This window comes from Haemorhous mexicanus, chromosome 6, assembly GCF_027477595.1.
Source record: "Haemorhous mexicanus isolate bHaeMex1 chromosome 6, bHaeMex1.pri, whole genome shotgun sequence".
NCBI classification, from domain to species: Eukaryota; Metazoa; Chordata; class Aves; order Passeriformes; family Fringillidae; genus Haemorhous; species Haemorhous mexicanus.
The window spans coordinates 58793984-58810170 of record NC_082346.1 but is presented as its reverse complement, the minus strand read 5'-3'; the positions used below and the strand labels follow the sequence as shown (position 1 = coordinate 58810170).

The 16187-nt window shown below is 41.6% G+C and overlaps 1 protein-coding gene across 1 annotated transcript in view; it reads left to right on the top strand.

Moving 5' to 3' along the window:
* Nucleotides 1–14719, top strand: part of BRF1 (BRF1 RNA polymerase III transcription initiation factor subunit) — a 173102-nt gene extending 158383 nt beyond the window's left edge. Inside the window, exons 16-18 of the mRNA XM_059850485.1 lie at nt 5628–5679; nt 8715–8883; nt 11049–14719. Coding sequence (XP_059706468.1) covers nt 5628–5679; nt 8715–8883; nt 11049–11086 — 259 coding nt within the window. The 3' untranslated portion in view covers nt 11087–14719. The remainder of the gene's footprint in view (nt 1–5627; nt 5680–8714; nt 8884–11048) is intronic.
* The last annotated feature ends 1468 nt before the right edge of the window (nt 14720–16187 follow it).

Here is a 16187-nt window from a genome sequence, read left to right as displayed (position 1 = left end):
AAGTGTTGCAGCTATGCAGAAAAATATTGCCCACTCTGAGCTGGTTTATTGCAGACAGATGTTACAGCCCCTGCCCCTCTCTGAAAAGCCTGAATAGGTGTTTAACTCACAACACACTAGCAAAGTTCCTGCTTTTCAAAAGCCTGTTGGTGAGTGATGTTGGTGCTTAGTTCCTCAGTGGTAAATCTATTCCTTAGTGAATGATAGAGGTTCTTACCTTTTTTTCAGTTTCCTCCTGCTAGTTTTGGTCCCTCAGTGCTCAGTTCCAGGCATTTGCTGGGAGAGGCTGCTCTCATTAGCACTTAAGATGTTCTCAGTGCTATGTTGTCTGGTGCTGCTCTGATGAAAGCCAAGCTCCTCTGATCCAGCATGAACGAGGACTGAGTGGGAATCAGAAGTGGGAACAATTCCTCATTTCACTTTAGTTTTTGGTGTCAACTTCAGTTTGCTTTTTTCCTGCTTGAAATGGCTCTTTCTGTAGTGTTGCTTGCTCAGAAACAGGACGAAAGCACTGACTCTTGGTGGAGTTGGAGTTCACACAGGGATGTTGGAGCAGAGTTAGCAGGAACTGACTCAGCTGTCTGTTGGTATCCAGGAGGGTTCACACCCTGCCTGCTGCTCCATCAGTCACATCTGTACAGCTGGCAGCGCTGAGCCATCTCCAAAGGGACCTTGCTGTGTGGGAGCTGAGCTCGTTGCAGTTTGGACATGCTCTTAGTTGGCGTCTTTCTGCCATTAGCTGGGGTCTCTGGCACTTGAGGGAACAATTCAGGGACACTCCCTGGGGCTTTCACAGTGACGGCTCTTCACCTGGTCTTGAGAAAGCCAAAACCACCTGCCTACCTCTTGTTCAGGTACACATGCTTTCAAGGTGTGAGCATCACAAGTGCTTTGTCATTCTGCAGAGCATGATGGTGTCTGTGGTTGTAGCTGGACTTCTGAGGTGGTGCAGTGCACCCTGACCCCCAGCCCATGTCTTCAGGCATCATGCTGCTGTCCATGGGTGTCATGGCCAGCCCTGGCCTTGGCTGTGTGCCTCCACTTCCTCTCGAGTGTAGGGAATGGCTCCTGGGAGCCTCTGGCTCTCAGGCAGAAGCAGATGTAGAAGATGGTGGGATCCACAGCTGGATTTGCAAACCCCGCAGTGCTCCAGGGTTATGGTTGTCATTGCAGCCTTTGTTTTGCCCTCTGGAAAACAGCAGTCATCCAAGTATGGGAGGGTCACCCCTTTGTCCTGACCCAATGGCAGGACAGTGGGCAGTATCTCCTGATGCTGTTGTGTTTCCAAGAAGAGATTTAAATCCTTGCAGAGAGGTAATTCCCAGCTTTCCGGTAAGGATAACATTGATGGTACCTAATTAAAGGGTACTCTTAGCCTGTATAAACATTTATATTAATTTCCTTCTCACACAGATGTCTAGTAAACTGACCTCCTGAGGCAAAACCATCTGGCCTCAGGTGGGGGGAGGATCTCGGCCAGCATGAAGAACCTGACCTGTCTCTTGTTGAGTCATTTCTCAATAGTTTTTTCTGTCCCTGCACATGAAAGGCCTGTGCATGGATATATAGGTTTCATGGGCAGTTGTCTTGGATGACCATAATTACACTGCAGGCTTGTGGCTGTGGGCTCTGCTCGATCTCTGCTTCCCATTGTGTATTCTGGGACCATCCGTGTATAAAATTAGTACGGGCGGTAAGCAGCAATAAGATGTTCCCTACATGGGTGGATTAAATTAAAATTCAGTAAGAAAAGAGCTTTGGGTGAATTTCCAAACTACTTGTAGGATTGCAGTGAGGAGATTGTTAAGGTATTGTCAAACTTTTTGGTGGATGAACAGTCTGGTGCAAGTGAGGTGGGTTTATTACTTCTCGCTGCTCTTTCTCTTTTATGTGCTATGCTGTGTACTCTTTTGTTATTAAATAATAAGCAAAATAAAAACTGTTGTTTGTCACAGCCAGCTTGTTTTGCAGAGAAAAACACTTTGAAAGTTCAGTCTGTGTGATCTCCAGCCCTGTCAGGAGCTATTATATTGAATCTTCTTTTAAATTGTTAAGCTGGAGGACAAACCCAGACGTTATCGAGCACATCTCGGCTGAGAGCGGAGCGGATTCGGCAGGGAGCAGCCTCTGATGCCTTGTACCATGCCATTAGTTTTTGTCACAAACATGTCAAGATAATCTGCTCCCAGTGTTATGTGTGTTGGCTGACATGAGCATTAGTAGATCTGCATAATTTTTGTAGTAGTTTGAAGTGTGGATGTAACACACTTGGGGCTGTGTGAAATCTTTTTTATCCCCTTTTATGGATCACGTTGCTGTTCAGAAAGTTGCTTGTTCTGTTTTTCCCTCCCACAAGGTACTGTGTTAATTTGCAAAGTTCAAAAGGAAAATGCCCCAAACTAAAAGTCATCATAAATAGTGAACAACAACTGACACACTTTGGAAGACCAGGAGTCCCATTATTTCCCAGTCACAACATTACATTTAAATAGATGCTGTTGTCACATCAGTATATGTGGAATTGTACGTTAATGTAGGTTGTTATTATTTATTGAGCTGTTATCATTTATTGAGCTATTTATTGAATTAGGGAACCTCTAATTCAGTCTGGACTTTGATGGACAGGATCTTTCTTCTGATGTGTGTCCCTTGGAGACTTCTGCAGATGAGGTTGAGTCATGCCCAGTGAAAGTTCGATAAGATACTTCAATTACTTTTTGATCATTAATACTCAGATCTGTCCCATCCTCAAAAGGGGTTGTGCTTTTCCATGAAGACAGTTTTTTCCACCCTCTGAGGTGCAGCCAGACAGCAGAAGGAGCCTGTATCTGTAGCCATGGCAGCCAGTAATTTATTGCTCCATATGGCTGGTGTGGCAGCAGCTGCTCTGGTTTAAGGAGGTCAGGACATTGGGGCATTTAAGAAACAAAATAACACCCCAACAATAAACCCTCTTAAATGGTTTTGTACAGTAATATAGGGCTCTCCCTAGGCATAAGGAGAGCCAAGGGGGTTATATAGTTATAACTTTTGTAGCTGTAGTTTCAATCAAAGCCATTATTTTGGCGGGGAGATAAGTTTTTGTGATGATTTTACCTTTTTCCAGTGTCGTGGGTAGTGTTTTAGGAAGCAGATAGTATGGAGGGGCAGGGGGCTGGGCGATTCCACCAGGTGATGGGATCCACCCTTGCATCTGGCCTGCAGCAGGTGCTGACCATCCATGGCAGGAGCAGGATCCACCCTGCTGCTTTTGGATGCATTTTTTACTATGCTGAGAGAGAAAGTGCATTGCCAAATCAGATGGCAGTGCTGTGTTTGTAGTAAGGAAGTGAAGATGTGCATGTTATGAGTGGCTCTCGTGGAACAGAAATACAGCTTTAATTTCAGTTTGGTGTGAGAATCCCTTGCTGCTGAGAAATGGTATAGAAGGGCTCTTGGATGTAGCACTAAAGTTTTTGCAAATAGGCTTTTCATAAACGTGAATCTTTTTATTTTCATTAGGGGACCATTTTAATTAAAATGAAACTGGAATGTTTACTCTGCTTCCTGTAGCTGTGATTGTTTTCTTCACTGTGTGAGCACATGTATAATTTGCTCTAAAAGAAATGTCAGCAGTTTCTGATTACCTTGTGAGTCTTACTCAACAGCTTGATTTTAATTGGGGGGAGGAAATATTTTCAGGGTGCTCCAGGGAGGTCTGATGTCTTTGGGTAGCAGGAGGGAAAAGGTGCTATCTTTGGTACAATGTTAATTGCAATAATCATGACTATGAATTTAAAATAAAAGTCTTTCATTTCTTATCAATGTAGTTGTGTAGTTTTCAGTCATGTCAATGAAACACAACCTGTTTGGTAATTAGAATCCTTCAGCTATGCAACCTTTTGGCTTTGCTGGATCCATATGTTTATAAGCATCCAAACAGGGTGGTTTTTTGGAAAACAGTGATTGAAAGTAGGTGGATACTCTCAAATCTTGAGAATTAGGGAAGAAATTTTTTTGTTATGAGGGTGATGAGGCAATGGCACAGGCCCAGAGAGGTGGTGGATTCCCTGTCCCTGGAAAAATTCAGGGTCAGGTTGGACAGGCTCTGAGCAACCTGGTCAGATTGAAGGTATCCCTGCTCCTTGCAGCAGGTTGGACTTGACAGCACTTCAAGGTGAGAACTCTACAATTGGGGTTAGACAATGGAAAGAGAAGGCTGAGCACACAGGGAGGAGTGTGTCCATGTCTTCAAATACAATCTCTGAGCCCAGAAGTCGACCAGGATTTGTAAGTAATAGATATTTATGTAGGTCAAGTGAATCTCTTTCTTGAAATTTTTTTGCAATTATATAATATGACAAGAAGTATCTGTAGCAGAATAATGTGTTCTGGATTCTTCAGTGGCACAGCTCCTGAAACATTCCCTTAGCTTCTTTTTGTTTTGATCTGCTAGGAGGAGGCACTTCAATTACTTGAGTTGCTGAAATGCCTTTTGTGTCCTGCAAAGCATTTCAGAGTTGACCAGTTTTTCAGCCTTTCTGCAGCTTAGCTAATATCTTGTATTTTAATATTGTCTCCACCATCAGAGATAATGATCTCAGTCTCCCCTGCTCATTCTCTGGGGTTTTGTTTCCTCCTGCTGACTATTTGAAATAAATAAATAAGTAGGAAAACAACAAGTTTCTGTGTGTTAACAAGGAGGAATGACTAAGAGAAAAATGAGAGTAAAATACTGCTTATCATAAAAGACTGTATCTCTGGAGGCATAAATTGGTATTCATTAAGTTGTTTGCCTAGACTTCGTTAAATGACGTGCTTGAGGAGCTGTCTGAGCAGTGTTTCTGTGGAAAGCAAGTCATCCTCTTCATGACTAGATACATCTAGATGAGCAGGAGAGACCAGAAAGTAACACTAAATGATGGATTGAGAACAGCCTTCTTGGCAGTGAGGAAACAACAGACTATGAAATGCTTTTCAGAAGTAATAATATTTAACACTTAGCTGTAAAGTTATACTGATTCAGCTCTTCTCCCCCAAATATTCAGGTCTCTTTCACATCTGATGCAGAGTTTTTAAAAATGTTTATGTTCAATTTCTGTCATTTCTCATTCAAGTTATTCAGGTCCCTCCCTGGGTTGTTTTTTTATCATTTCTGTAGCAGGATATTAAATTCTTGTCTGTGATGATTATGGTATCCTGCATGCATAATTTTACTGGTATCCTCTATGAATCATCAGATGCAGAGGAGCACTTGCAGACCAGTGCTAGGTAATCAGAGAGTGTGGCCCAGTCTTGCCATGTCTGCATTCTTCCAAAAATCAGTTTTCTTTTGATTTTTGTAAAATGTGACAAACACAGCTATTTCAAAGACCTTGGGGAGAAGCTGGGGCTGCAGTTTGAGATGAGGTTTTGCTACTGTGCTGGCATCTTTTATTATTACCTTGATCTGGGACAGACTCTTCCAAAGGAATGTGTGTTAATTATCATGGCAATTGTGGCTCTCTGCTCTTTATCTTAAATCCTTAAAAAAGTAATTGCACAACATAACACTAGCAAAGTGCTTTCACTGTTTGGAGACTGAATACTGTGTCAAACTCTTGTGCAACTTTTCTGATGTTCAGCATTTTTTCTTTCTTTCTTTGCAGATTAAGACCTTTGATTTCAACCCAGTTTGCTAAGAAGGCTGCCACTGAAGAGGTAAGAAAAGTCCAGCACTTCTCCTGGTGCCACAGATTGAGTTTGGAAATTCCCACAAGCTATTTTCAGCCTGCCTCTGGTCATGTGGTAGATAAGGGTGAAAGAAATAAGTCTTGTTTGTCTGATCAGGCCAGGAATTGGTTACTGTGAGCACATCAAAGCTGATATTGGCTGCTTTCTAACCCAGACTTGCCTTACTTATCCATCAGGAACATTAGCACAGCCTCATGATGCTTCATTGGACAGCAAAAAAGAGAAAACTCCCTGCAAGCATTAAATGGTCCATGTCAAATAAATGGTCAGGAGGAGTAGGAGGGGGCAGAGCTCATACCTGCTTCTCTGCACTTGACTGTCCTCACAGAGAAGGACTTTGCAAACCCCACTTTTGTGCAGCCAGAGCTGACCCCAGGCATGGGCTGGGCTTCTGTCAGAGACCAGTGTGGAAAGAGCTTACCCTATACAGCCTGGCTTACTCTTGCTTTGTTTGTCTGGTTTGGAAATGTAATAGTGCCACAGAAAAGTTAGTGCTGGTAACTGGCCACTGCGAGAAGCCCTCCTTAGGTGGCTTTCTGCACCTCCCAAAGGCATCATGATTATTTTCAGATCATTTTTATTTTCAGTGAAACCAGGTGACAATGATAGCTGCTTTCTTTCACTATTATTTTCATGCTGTACAGAGTATTCACAGGCATTTTGTATATAACAAAATGTCTACTGCACATCTAAAAATTCAGTATACCAAAGGTATTTGTGTCTCTTGCCCATGAATGTGTGACACTGACACCCTTCTGAAAGTGAACCAGTTCCCTTGGGTAGTTAACACCTTTGACAATTGCCCATCCATACATAAAGCTAAGTGCCAAACTCCAGTCCAGGATGTCTGGAAGTGAATTCAGGAAGTTCTATTTAAAGGTGTTGTTTGACTGCCTTTTTTTTTTAACATGACTAAAAGTCATTGATTTTCAGAAACAGTTTGATATCCTGCCTAGGGAAATACATTTTCACTTCTTATTCTATGCTCATTAGAAAACTCTGCACATTTTTAGAAGTACAGCAGTCTGGAAGTGGACATGATAATTAGAAGAAGGTCACATTTTAATTAGCATGGAGCAATTTTAAAAAATAATGACTCAATTGTAGCTCCTTTATATTCACCCACTTTTTCAGAGCAGATGGATACTTTTAAACATATAAATTGATGTATATTATGATGCTGATTTGTTTCAAACTCTTGTGTCTATTTCTGCTTATACCAAGATGGACTCAATTTGATCACTCTAGAAGCAAAAGCAGTGGTAGGAAATATAAACTGGAGGGAAGTTCCTCTAAATAATATGATTAATTTGAGCATTAAAAAATAATGAAAACCTGTCTTTGACTGATCCGAATATCTAAATACTTGATTTTCTGTTAAAATTAATGGGTGTCTTTTGCCCTATTAATGAGCTGTTGGAGCAAACCCTGAGGTGACTTTGAAAAACTCAGGCAGATTCTTTAGGTTGACTGTCATGGTATATGACAAGTTCAGGAACAGCTTTGATGTTTGAATAATTAGACTATCAACTTTCTGGTACAGGGATTTTCTCTTACAGTGTATCTCTGAAGTTGCCTGCAGTTACAGGGATTCTGGGAGCTACTGCATCCCAAATAAATACATTTACAAATAAATAAATAAATAAATAAATAAAAATAAACTGCAGCATTTTATCAGAGCTTGCTGCCTATGGAATTGGAGAACATGTAGCAGTACATAGTTGTGTACTGTAATGTAAAACCAAGAGCACTGTGGCACTTTTCTCATGGTGTGGACCAGAGGAGTTGGGTTTTTTTGGTCTTCTTTGGATCATTCATTTTTAGAAGCACTTCAGCACTGGTCCTTCCAAGGAAGAGGTCCCAGTCTTTTCCATCTTTCTCACTAGGGAAGATGAGTTGTGCTGGTAACAGCTGTCTGCTGACAGGTACTGTCAATATTCCCTTCTCAGAATTCTTTACATGACAACACAGCGTTCATGGTTCATCTTTAAGGTTCTTCCAATTGCTACTAATTGGCTGGTTTTGTGTGCCATGGGCTCTAATGTATGAGCCCCCAGCAGTCCAAGTACAGAATGGGTGTGGAAAGTACCCTCTTACTGATGGAGGTAAAGCTCTTGTGATGTTTCTTCCCTGGACGAGAGAAGGAGGTGGAGCTCCAGACTGAGCGCACCATGAAAATGAGAAGAAAGAGCAGAGCCTGGGCTGTGCTGGCACAGGCTTTGTTGCTGCTTCCTGCCCTGTTCCCAGATCTCTCCTTAGTGAACCAAAGACAGCATTACCTACTCCAAATTCACCTCTGTTCCCTTGTGGTGCTGCCCTTTCTCTCCCTCCATGCTGTCCTGCCTAACCTTGGAGCAGCTGGGGAGGACCATGTGCAGAACAGGTCAGTCAATGATTGGTTCCCAAGTTAGTGTTTGGAGATCATTATCCTGCTGAATTCCACAGGTAATGGTACAGGTGCCAGTGTGTATTATCAACTGAGTGCTCTGCCATCACATTAAGTGCTGTCTACAGAGTGCTATTTGTTCCACAGCTCATTGCGCCGCCAAATAAATCCAAGCAGAGCTGTCAAAACTAATACATGTTGGGCTTTTTCTGATTTGAAGGGTACATTTCTGCTATCATTAAATTGTCAATGATGTTGTTATTTTGTAATAGGCCTGATGTGAGTTGAGCACACCGTGGGAGAGGTTTGTAAGTTTTCCCACAGAGCTCTACTGAGGAGCTTTCGCTCCCAAATTTCTCCTCCCCTTGTGCTTGCCAGAGAATCCTTGTTCTGCTGTTACCATTACAGGATATTTCAGTTGCCTGGTTCTGGACTAAGTGAAAACTGGGTGGTTTTGCCTGACTTTCATTCAGACTTCCCCTAGAACAGCTGAACCTGTAGCACTGGACATGAGCTTCTGTCTCTCGTGTCTCTATTGTTTGGAAGCTGCTTAAGTTCTTTACAAATACTGGACCAAAGGAAGGGCTGCTCTACTGTTCTCTCTTCTTTTGTGCAGGTTACCTTTCCAAATGCACAGGCTGAAGCCTCTGATGTAGAAAAACCAGCAGCTGTGCTTGTGGAGAGTGGCCCAGTAGCTTACAACCCTGATGAAGAGGTGGAAGAGGAAGAGGTAGAAGAAGATGAAGATCACTGCATGAGCGCCTTGCAGTTAATGGGAGGAAATGGTGAGCTGGGGTTACCATCTCTGGTGCTGTGGGCTTTGTTCTTGCAGGGGTGGGGACACACAGGGTTCCCCTGCTTGTCCCTGTCCCAGAGCTCCTGCTGCCTTTTCAGCATTGCCTGTCCCTGTGGGAAGCCTGGAATCACCCTTGTCTGAAACCTGACCTTAGAGCCTCCTCCTGAGAAAACTCAGCATCTTGAGCTTTAGGCTAAGAGGGCTTCCCAAGAACAAACTGAAGTGTGAGGTGTTTTCCAGAATTAGGTTTATTAAGGTGGATCTGAGGAGTTAGGGGCTCAGTAACCCCTGCATTAGCAGTGCCTGGGGCCCCCTGAGCCTCCCCTCCCTTCTCCTTGTGCCTCCTCAGTGGAGGCTGCAGTGATGTCCAGGTTGTCCATAAAGCCCTGGGGATGTGTCTGTCCAGCTCAAAACAGAACAAATCATCACACTCTGTTTCTGGGGAAGGTGTTAGGAGGAAGCAGTTGTTCCCCAAGTGCAGGAATGGCATTGGTGGTGCATGTATGGTACACAGATGTGTGCTAATTTCTTTGGGTTACCCAGCAAAGCCACTGGTTTAATTAGATTTCTTTGTTGGCAGGAAAAGGCAGTCTCCTCTCCACTGTGGTTTTTCCTAGCTGGACACATCCACATTTATCCTTTATTAAAAACTTCCCTTTAGAAGTTAAGCTTTGAAAATACACAAAATTATTTTTAAAATGGGAGCTGCTAATTATGGGTTGTGAAGATGCAAGATGGGAATAAGTTTCCCACTGAAAATGTTATTTACTGAAAAAGTCTTTCCATCACTGCTCATTTAGCTTTCATGGACAATATGTATACATTTCACAAAAGTGTCTGTTGCTTTTAAATTGATTTCTCTGCTGGAAAATAATTGCTGAACTGTAGGAAAAACAGTTTGTTGCCTGCATTTATTATTAGAATAACGTTCCCAAGAAAAGGCATCCATGTGGGGGAGGGTGGGTCTATGTTTATTAATAAACCCCCCACAAAAATAGAATAAAGGTCACTGAGTTTTTTTTTTTCTTTGTAAATGTTACTAATTTTGAACCATTCTGAGAACATTCCACTACTCCCTGTCTGGTCTGGACAACAGCTGAAAAATTAGAGTTAAAAAATAAAAAGGAAAGGAGTATTGCCAGAATTCGAATGCAGGTGTACAGAGCTGCTCAGCACAGCAAATAACTCTTTCCTAGCTGCTTTCTCTGTGGATTTTAGACCTGTCTGCCTGGAATAACTACATGAATTACAGATGGTGAACTTCACCCATTCTGCACAAATCATTATAGATTACACTTAATTCTGCTTTTGAGCATTTGCTTGTCTCTTTGGGTGAGATGTTGCCTTGTGTTGGATTTGGAATATAAAGTTTAACTTTCCTCAGTGCTCATATGCAATAATTATCCATAGGTTCATCTACACAACAGAAAGTATCTGTGTCAGTGCATTCAGAAGCACACAGAAGAGAAATTGATGCATTAGAAACATACAGACTTGCCTTCTGACACACAGCACACAGTCTTTGCACTCAGCATTGTTTAAGAAAATAAAACTGGATTAAAAAATCTGAGAAAAAATTTTAAGTCCAGAAGTAAGAAGATAAGGGAGATCTGAGTCAGATGCATTGGTCAGGATTCATTCCAAGACTCTTTTGATGTTGATGGGAACTCTGAGCTATCTCTGAACCCTTGCAATTTCAGCTCATAAATCCATGAACAATATAAACAAACCAGCTTTTTCCTTGGTGCCTATATCTAGTGAAAAATGTGCCTACTTGTAAATGTAATGCTGGTGCTTATCAGCCACTGTGTGCCAAGAAACTTGTGACAATCAGGCTTGATCACCTTAGCCTCTAAATTAAGCCAAGTATTTCACATATACCTGTGCCAAGTATTCCTAAATGAGGGTCTAGGGACAAGCAAGAAGAGATATTTACACAGACATGCTTAAAAATAATTTTATTTCATTGAGGGAAGTACATGCAAGAACTTAGGCCTAAGAAAATAGATGATTTTTAAAATGCTTGCCTAAGGCAAAACTTATCCTGTAGTTACACAGCAAGAAGACAACCTTAAAGAAGCAATACTTCTATTGTCTCTTCCATCTACCCAGAATATTTGCATTTTTATATGCCCTTGTCTTTGTGTGTTTCAGATTATGGCTGTGATATGGATGAAGATGATGGCTATTAGCTCCATTTACTTCCAGGGGACATGGACTGTGTCTTGTTCTCAGCAAATCTTCGGTCTTCAAGCTGTATGAATAGTGAAAGAAGCTGTCTATGGTCAGCAAATGTAATCGAACAATCGTTACTTTTGTAAAGTGAATTCGAGGTTGGCATTGGGTCTGGTCAGTTTACATTGACCCATAACCCAGCAATAAGCAGTTTGGATTCCTACTTGAATTTATTTTTATTTTGGTGGATCATAGTTGGAGAATTAAATTAATGAGAGTAATGTTTCCACAGAACAAAAGAAAAGAGCCAAAACAGACTGTGCATGAAGCCTTGTGTGGCTGAAAGCAGCACATCTCTTATTTATGTGACTGCTTTTAGGCATACTGCTGAAAGGGAGCAGGTTGAAGGACAGGGCCTGTTGATTATTTGAGTACAGGAGCATTAGTCAGTCTCATCATGCTACAACTGACAGAAGGAAATGTTTCCAACCTGGATTGTCAATGTGACCATGTTACTGTATACGAGTTCCCTTACCCAACCCTGTCAAAAGTTATTGACAAGTTATATATTTGCAGAGCAGTACTGGTTTTCTGAAACAGAGTAAACACTTCTTTATATTAGTAAAATAATCAAATTCTTAAAATATCTGGCAGTAGAAGGCAATGAACAATTGTCTTCCACTGTGAGTCTGGTGTGGTTTTTGTGGAGGGAGGCAGAACGCCTGGGTTGGGTAGGAAGTGCAGGGAGCAAGCAGGCAAAGATGCTGTGCTCATGAGCTGTTGCTGGGCATCCTTAGGAAAAGCCAGGTCTTCTTTAGCCTGGTGTTGCTGCAGGAGAGTCACTCTGGCCATCTCTGTGGAGCTGCTCTTGCCTGACTTAGTTAGAGTGAAGGTCTGCTCCCAAGAGCTGCTGGTCTCTTAAAACCAGTTGAAAGAGAAAGCTGAGCTTTTTAATAAATAAGCTAGCATCTGCTTTGACTGAATTTAATTTAATGTAATTTGCTTAGCATTCACTGGGTAAATTAAAGGTCATCATGCAGCAGCCTGACTTTCATGGCTCAAATCCCATCCTTGAACAGTCGTTGCTATGTGAATAAAGCTGGAGCTCCAGCCCTGTGTGCCCTGAAATGTCAGCAGGCATGTCCTCTGTCACAGATAGATCTGTTCTGGCAGTGCCATTAGAGCAGGGGTCAGGAGTGGAGCCCCAGTGGGCAGATCCCACCCTGGTGCCTCTGACCTGCTTTCCCCTGGCACTGCTGGACCCGAGGCTCTCGGCTCCGTGGGAAATGCCCTGCACTCTGGATCACACTCTTGATGTCTGCAGCTGATGTTTCCTTCTCTCTCCCTTATCTGGTGATAATCATGAAAACTGTAGTGCTGCAGGCTTCTCTTAACACCAGGGAAAGATGGATATTTATCTTACCAGCCCAGTTTCTGTTCAGCTGTCTCCTGGTCGGGTCTTCCTTCCTGCCTTTTTTGAGGAGCGCTCGTTACTAAAGCACCATCCATCCTCCTGCTACAGAGAATGGCTCGTGGCAGGAAGAGGAGCTGCTTCAGGATGCTCTGCCAGACAGGGTGATGATGGTGCTCACATCTGAGATTATCACCAAAGAGGGGAAGGGCCACACAGCCTTCTATACTTCCAGTCTGTCCTCCTTGGTAGCTCGCATAAGATGGATCATGCAAGTCGAGCAAGAGTGAGTGATTTTTTTAGGAGCAGACTTGATACTATTTGGCTGGTAAATATGGCTTGGTGCATTGTATCTGTGAGGAATTTTTGAGCCCTGTATAGGAGTATTTCTGTAATGACTTCATAGAAGCAGAACTTGGTAACAAAATTGGTGTGGTAAGATTACTAGAAAGAATAGCTCTTCTGAATCAGATTCCAGTTACTTAGTTTACAGCACTTAAGTGGAAAGAAGAGATTCCTTATAATTCTTAGGAGAAAAGCTGGCATTTTCACTGAAAAGTTATAGATTTTTTTCTGACATTTTATAAATACTGCACAGAAACTGATACTGAGGAGATAAACCTTTCTACCTCTCTTTTATCTACACCATAAAATAGAAGTATGCTATAAGCAGACAGTTTTCTAAAAAGTGGTTTGTTTTATCAAAGTTTGTGCTCTGCAAGTCTTTGAGACCGTTGAGTTTGATTGTTTGGGTTTGAATTAATCTTCCATAGCACTGCTACAAATATACTCTCAGTATATTCTCAAGACTTGGGTTTTATTCCAAGGTACACAGTATTCTCTATGCAGGAAATAAACATGCATAAATAAACATGTGTATGACTCATGTAGGTCGAATGCTTTTCTCAAATGCAAGATGTTGGCTCTTAAAGAAACCTCTAAGATGGATATTGCTGAGGGTCTTTCCTCCAGTCTCCTGCTTTGTTCTCCTAAAGGATACCAAACCTGCTCCCAGGGTGGGGGTGTTGTGTGTGAGAGCTGAGAGCCCACCCAAATAACTGCAGCTAGGAAATGTGAATTTCAGTAGTACATTGTGTTGCTGAGAACATTGTTTTGTGCACTGCAAGTAGGGGGTTGCAGTTTTTGAATGCTCTCATATGATTTGATTAGGAAAGGCCATCAGACAATCTGCTGGAAGAGCAAGGGGAAAAAAAAGAAAAATACCTACAATTCCATAGCATCTCAGTATTGCTAGTGAAATTAATGGCATGGTTTCTGTACAGAATTCCTAAAGAAAGGATATTGGATAGGCAGACTTCATTCTGAGCTTCTTAAGCAATAGTGGTTATGTACATTTTTAATTTATTGGTGACTTACCGGGATTTTTGTAACGTTCATTCCTTCTTCATTTAACTAAGCTCAGGAAATGTAAACAGATTTGAACATGCTAGTTTCTGTTTTTATAGCTAGTCATTAAGATGTAAAAGGATTAACACTGCATTAACTCTGTTTACTACTGTTGGTATATCTGGACAATTTTCTTGTGTATAAGTAAGCCTGAATTCACTTGGAGTAATTTGGATCCTGCTTTTCTCAGGATTCTGATTATGATGTAAAGAGCTTATAAGGCTTCAACATTTGCTGTTCTTAGATCATCTTCCTTGAAGCCACACAAGCTGTGTATCATTGGGTTTGTTGCAGAAAGCACATCTCTTGCTGCAAGTCACTTTGCTTGACAGGCAAAATTCTCCAGCTGTTGCATCCAGCTTGTCTGCCATGCAGCCTTTTAACACTCTGGTACTGTGGGAGTAGAAGAAGAAAGAAGGAAAATAATGGGCTTCTTCAGTGTGCTGAGTGCATTTTCAGTGTCTTAATCATCTGTGACATTTCTTTAAAATCAGTGTGTTCAGTACAGCAACTTTTAAATGGTGCCAGACAGCCTTGTCTTGAGGGTTCAACATGTTCATCAAAAAAGTCCTTGCCATCCTGATGACTTGTTTGTGTTCTTTGGATTGCATTGAAACCCCAGTTGCAGATGTGTACAGTTAGAGTTTGCCTAATAAATGTTCTGTTTCTTATTTTTGTGTTGAATCCTCATATTCAGTTCAGTTAGTGCCAAGGAAATGAAACCTTTTTGATGTATGCATATGTACCATCCTTCCACAACCACGAGTCGTGTTAACCTTTTTTACTGTAATATATTTGCTGTAAATAAAAAATAAAACCTTTACATAGCCCATCTGTTACTATGATGCTCTCTTGATGATTTCTGATTTTTTTTAGTTCTTAAAAATGTTCAGTTTTGATTGCTGCATGATTGGTTGGTCATGGCCAAAATTTGTCATTTAGAGCTTTCTTTTGTCTCTAAAAGGGAAGACACAGCAATCAGACAAGTGTTTTTTACAAGATACTGTTCCACTGATAGATGTAGATACTTTCTGTAAAGTGCATAACATTAACGAGGCTTTTCCACTAAGCTGTATAATTAACTGACTGTGGGAACAATATATGGTGTGTGTATTTAGTGGAACTGTTCCAGTGCTTGTTTCTCAAAGTTGTTTCTTGATAAATAAGGTGTGTGCTGAGTTAAAAATCATGTTATTTTATCAACATCTGGCTGCCACAGTTTGTAGACAAAAATCCACATCTGCCCTTTGTACAGATGGGTGTTTGCTCCTTTTAGTTTTTGCTGGAAAAAGAGGTACTACTGGATCCTCAGGAGGGTCTCCTGCAAAGTTTTAGCCTATAAAAGGATGATTAACAGTGGATTTGATAAGGCAGTGTGTGTCATTCCAGCATTTTACTGTGTTCCCATGGTGTGATCAAGGCACACTTCTGCTCTCTTTGACATTGGGATGTTTTTATCTGAATTATCTTCAACTGTTCAGCCATTTCCACTTGGAGTTGGGAACTTCTCCAGCCGTGCCCATCACAGCTGCCCTCTCCCTGCTAACATCTGAACTGTTAAAAAGTACTGACCACCTTGGCCTCATCTTTTCTGCTCTTCCCAAGCTGTACAGCTCTTGGCTTTGTCCTCTAATTTTTCTCTTCTCTGTCACACCAGCCTTTCATAACAAAAACCATTCAGTCCCCACAGCTGCATTCATCAAATATGCCTCCTTTAATGGTCTCAGAAGTTAAATAATGCTAATAAAGCTGAAATCTTACAAGGCTTTATATTACCTTCATTTGTCACCAGTAGGTCATAGCACATTTGTTCTTATGTTCGTGTTTTGTAATACAGAAGAGGCTGTTGCAGTTTTCTTCTCCTGTCTCATCTATAAGCAGAGTTACAGCACATTATTCAGGTGGTTTTTTGCCCACCCTGATACCTGGCAGTGATCTTGGTGAGTGGTGGCTGTTTAACAAAAGGAGTTAAGTACAGGAGGAAGGAGGCTCGGTGAGAATTCAGGACTTAAGGCATAACAAATTTACTTGGTGAGTTGCTTCATTGTAATTACTTTTTTCTTACAGGACCTGTTGTGCATTCTCATGGAAATTAGGGAGGCACAAACAGTTCATAAAAATGCAAAATAAAATTCCCTTCTTGCCATGGGACTCCAGGAGCACAGGATTTAACAACTTTTAGCCTGAACTGTATATTTTTTATTGTGTGGGAGGCCAGTAAGTCACACAGTACTGGGCACAGGGATGGCAATCACTGTGTTATCCATTTCTGTTGCCAAATTGCAGCAAGAATGCTTTCT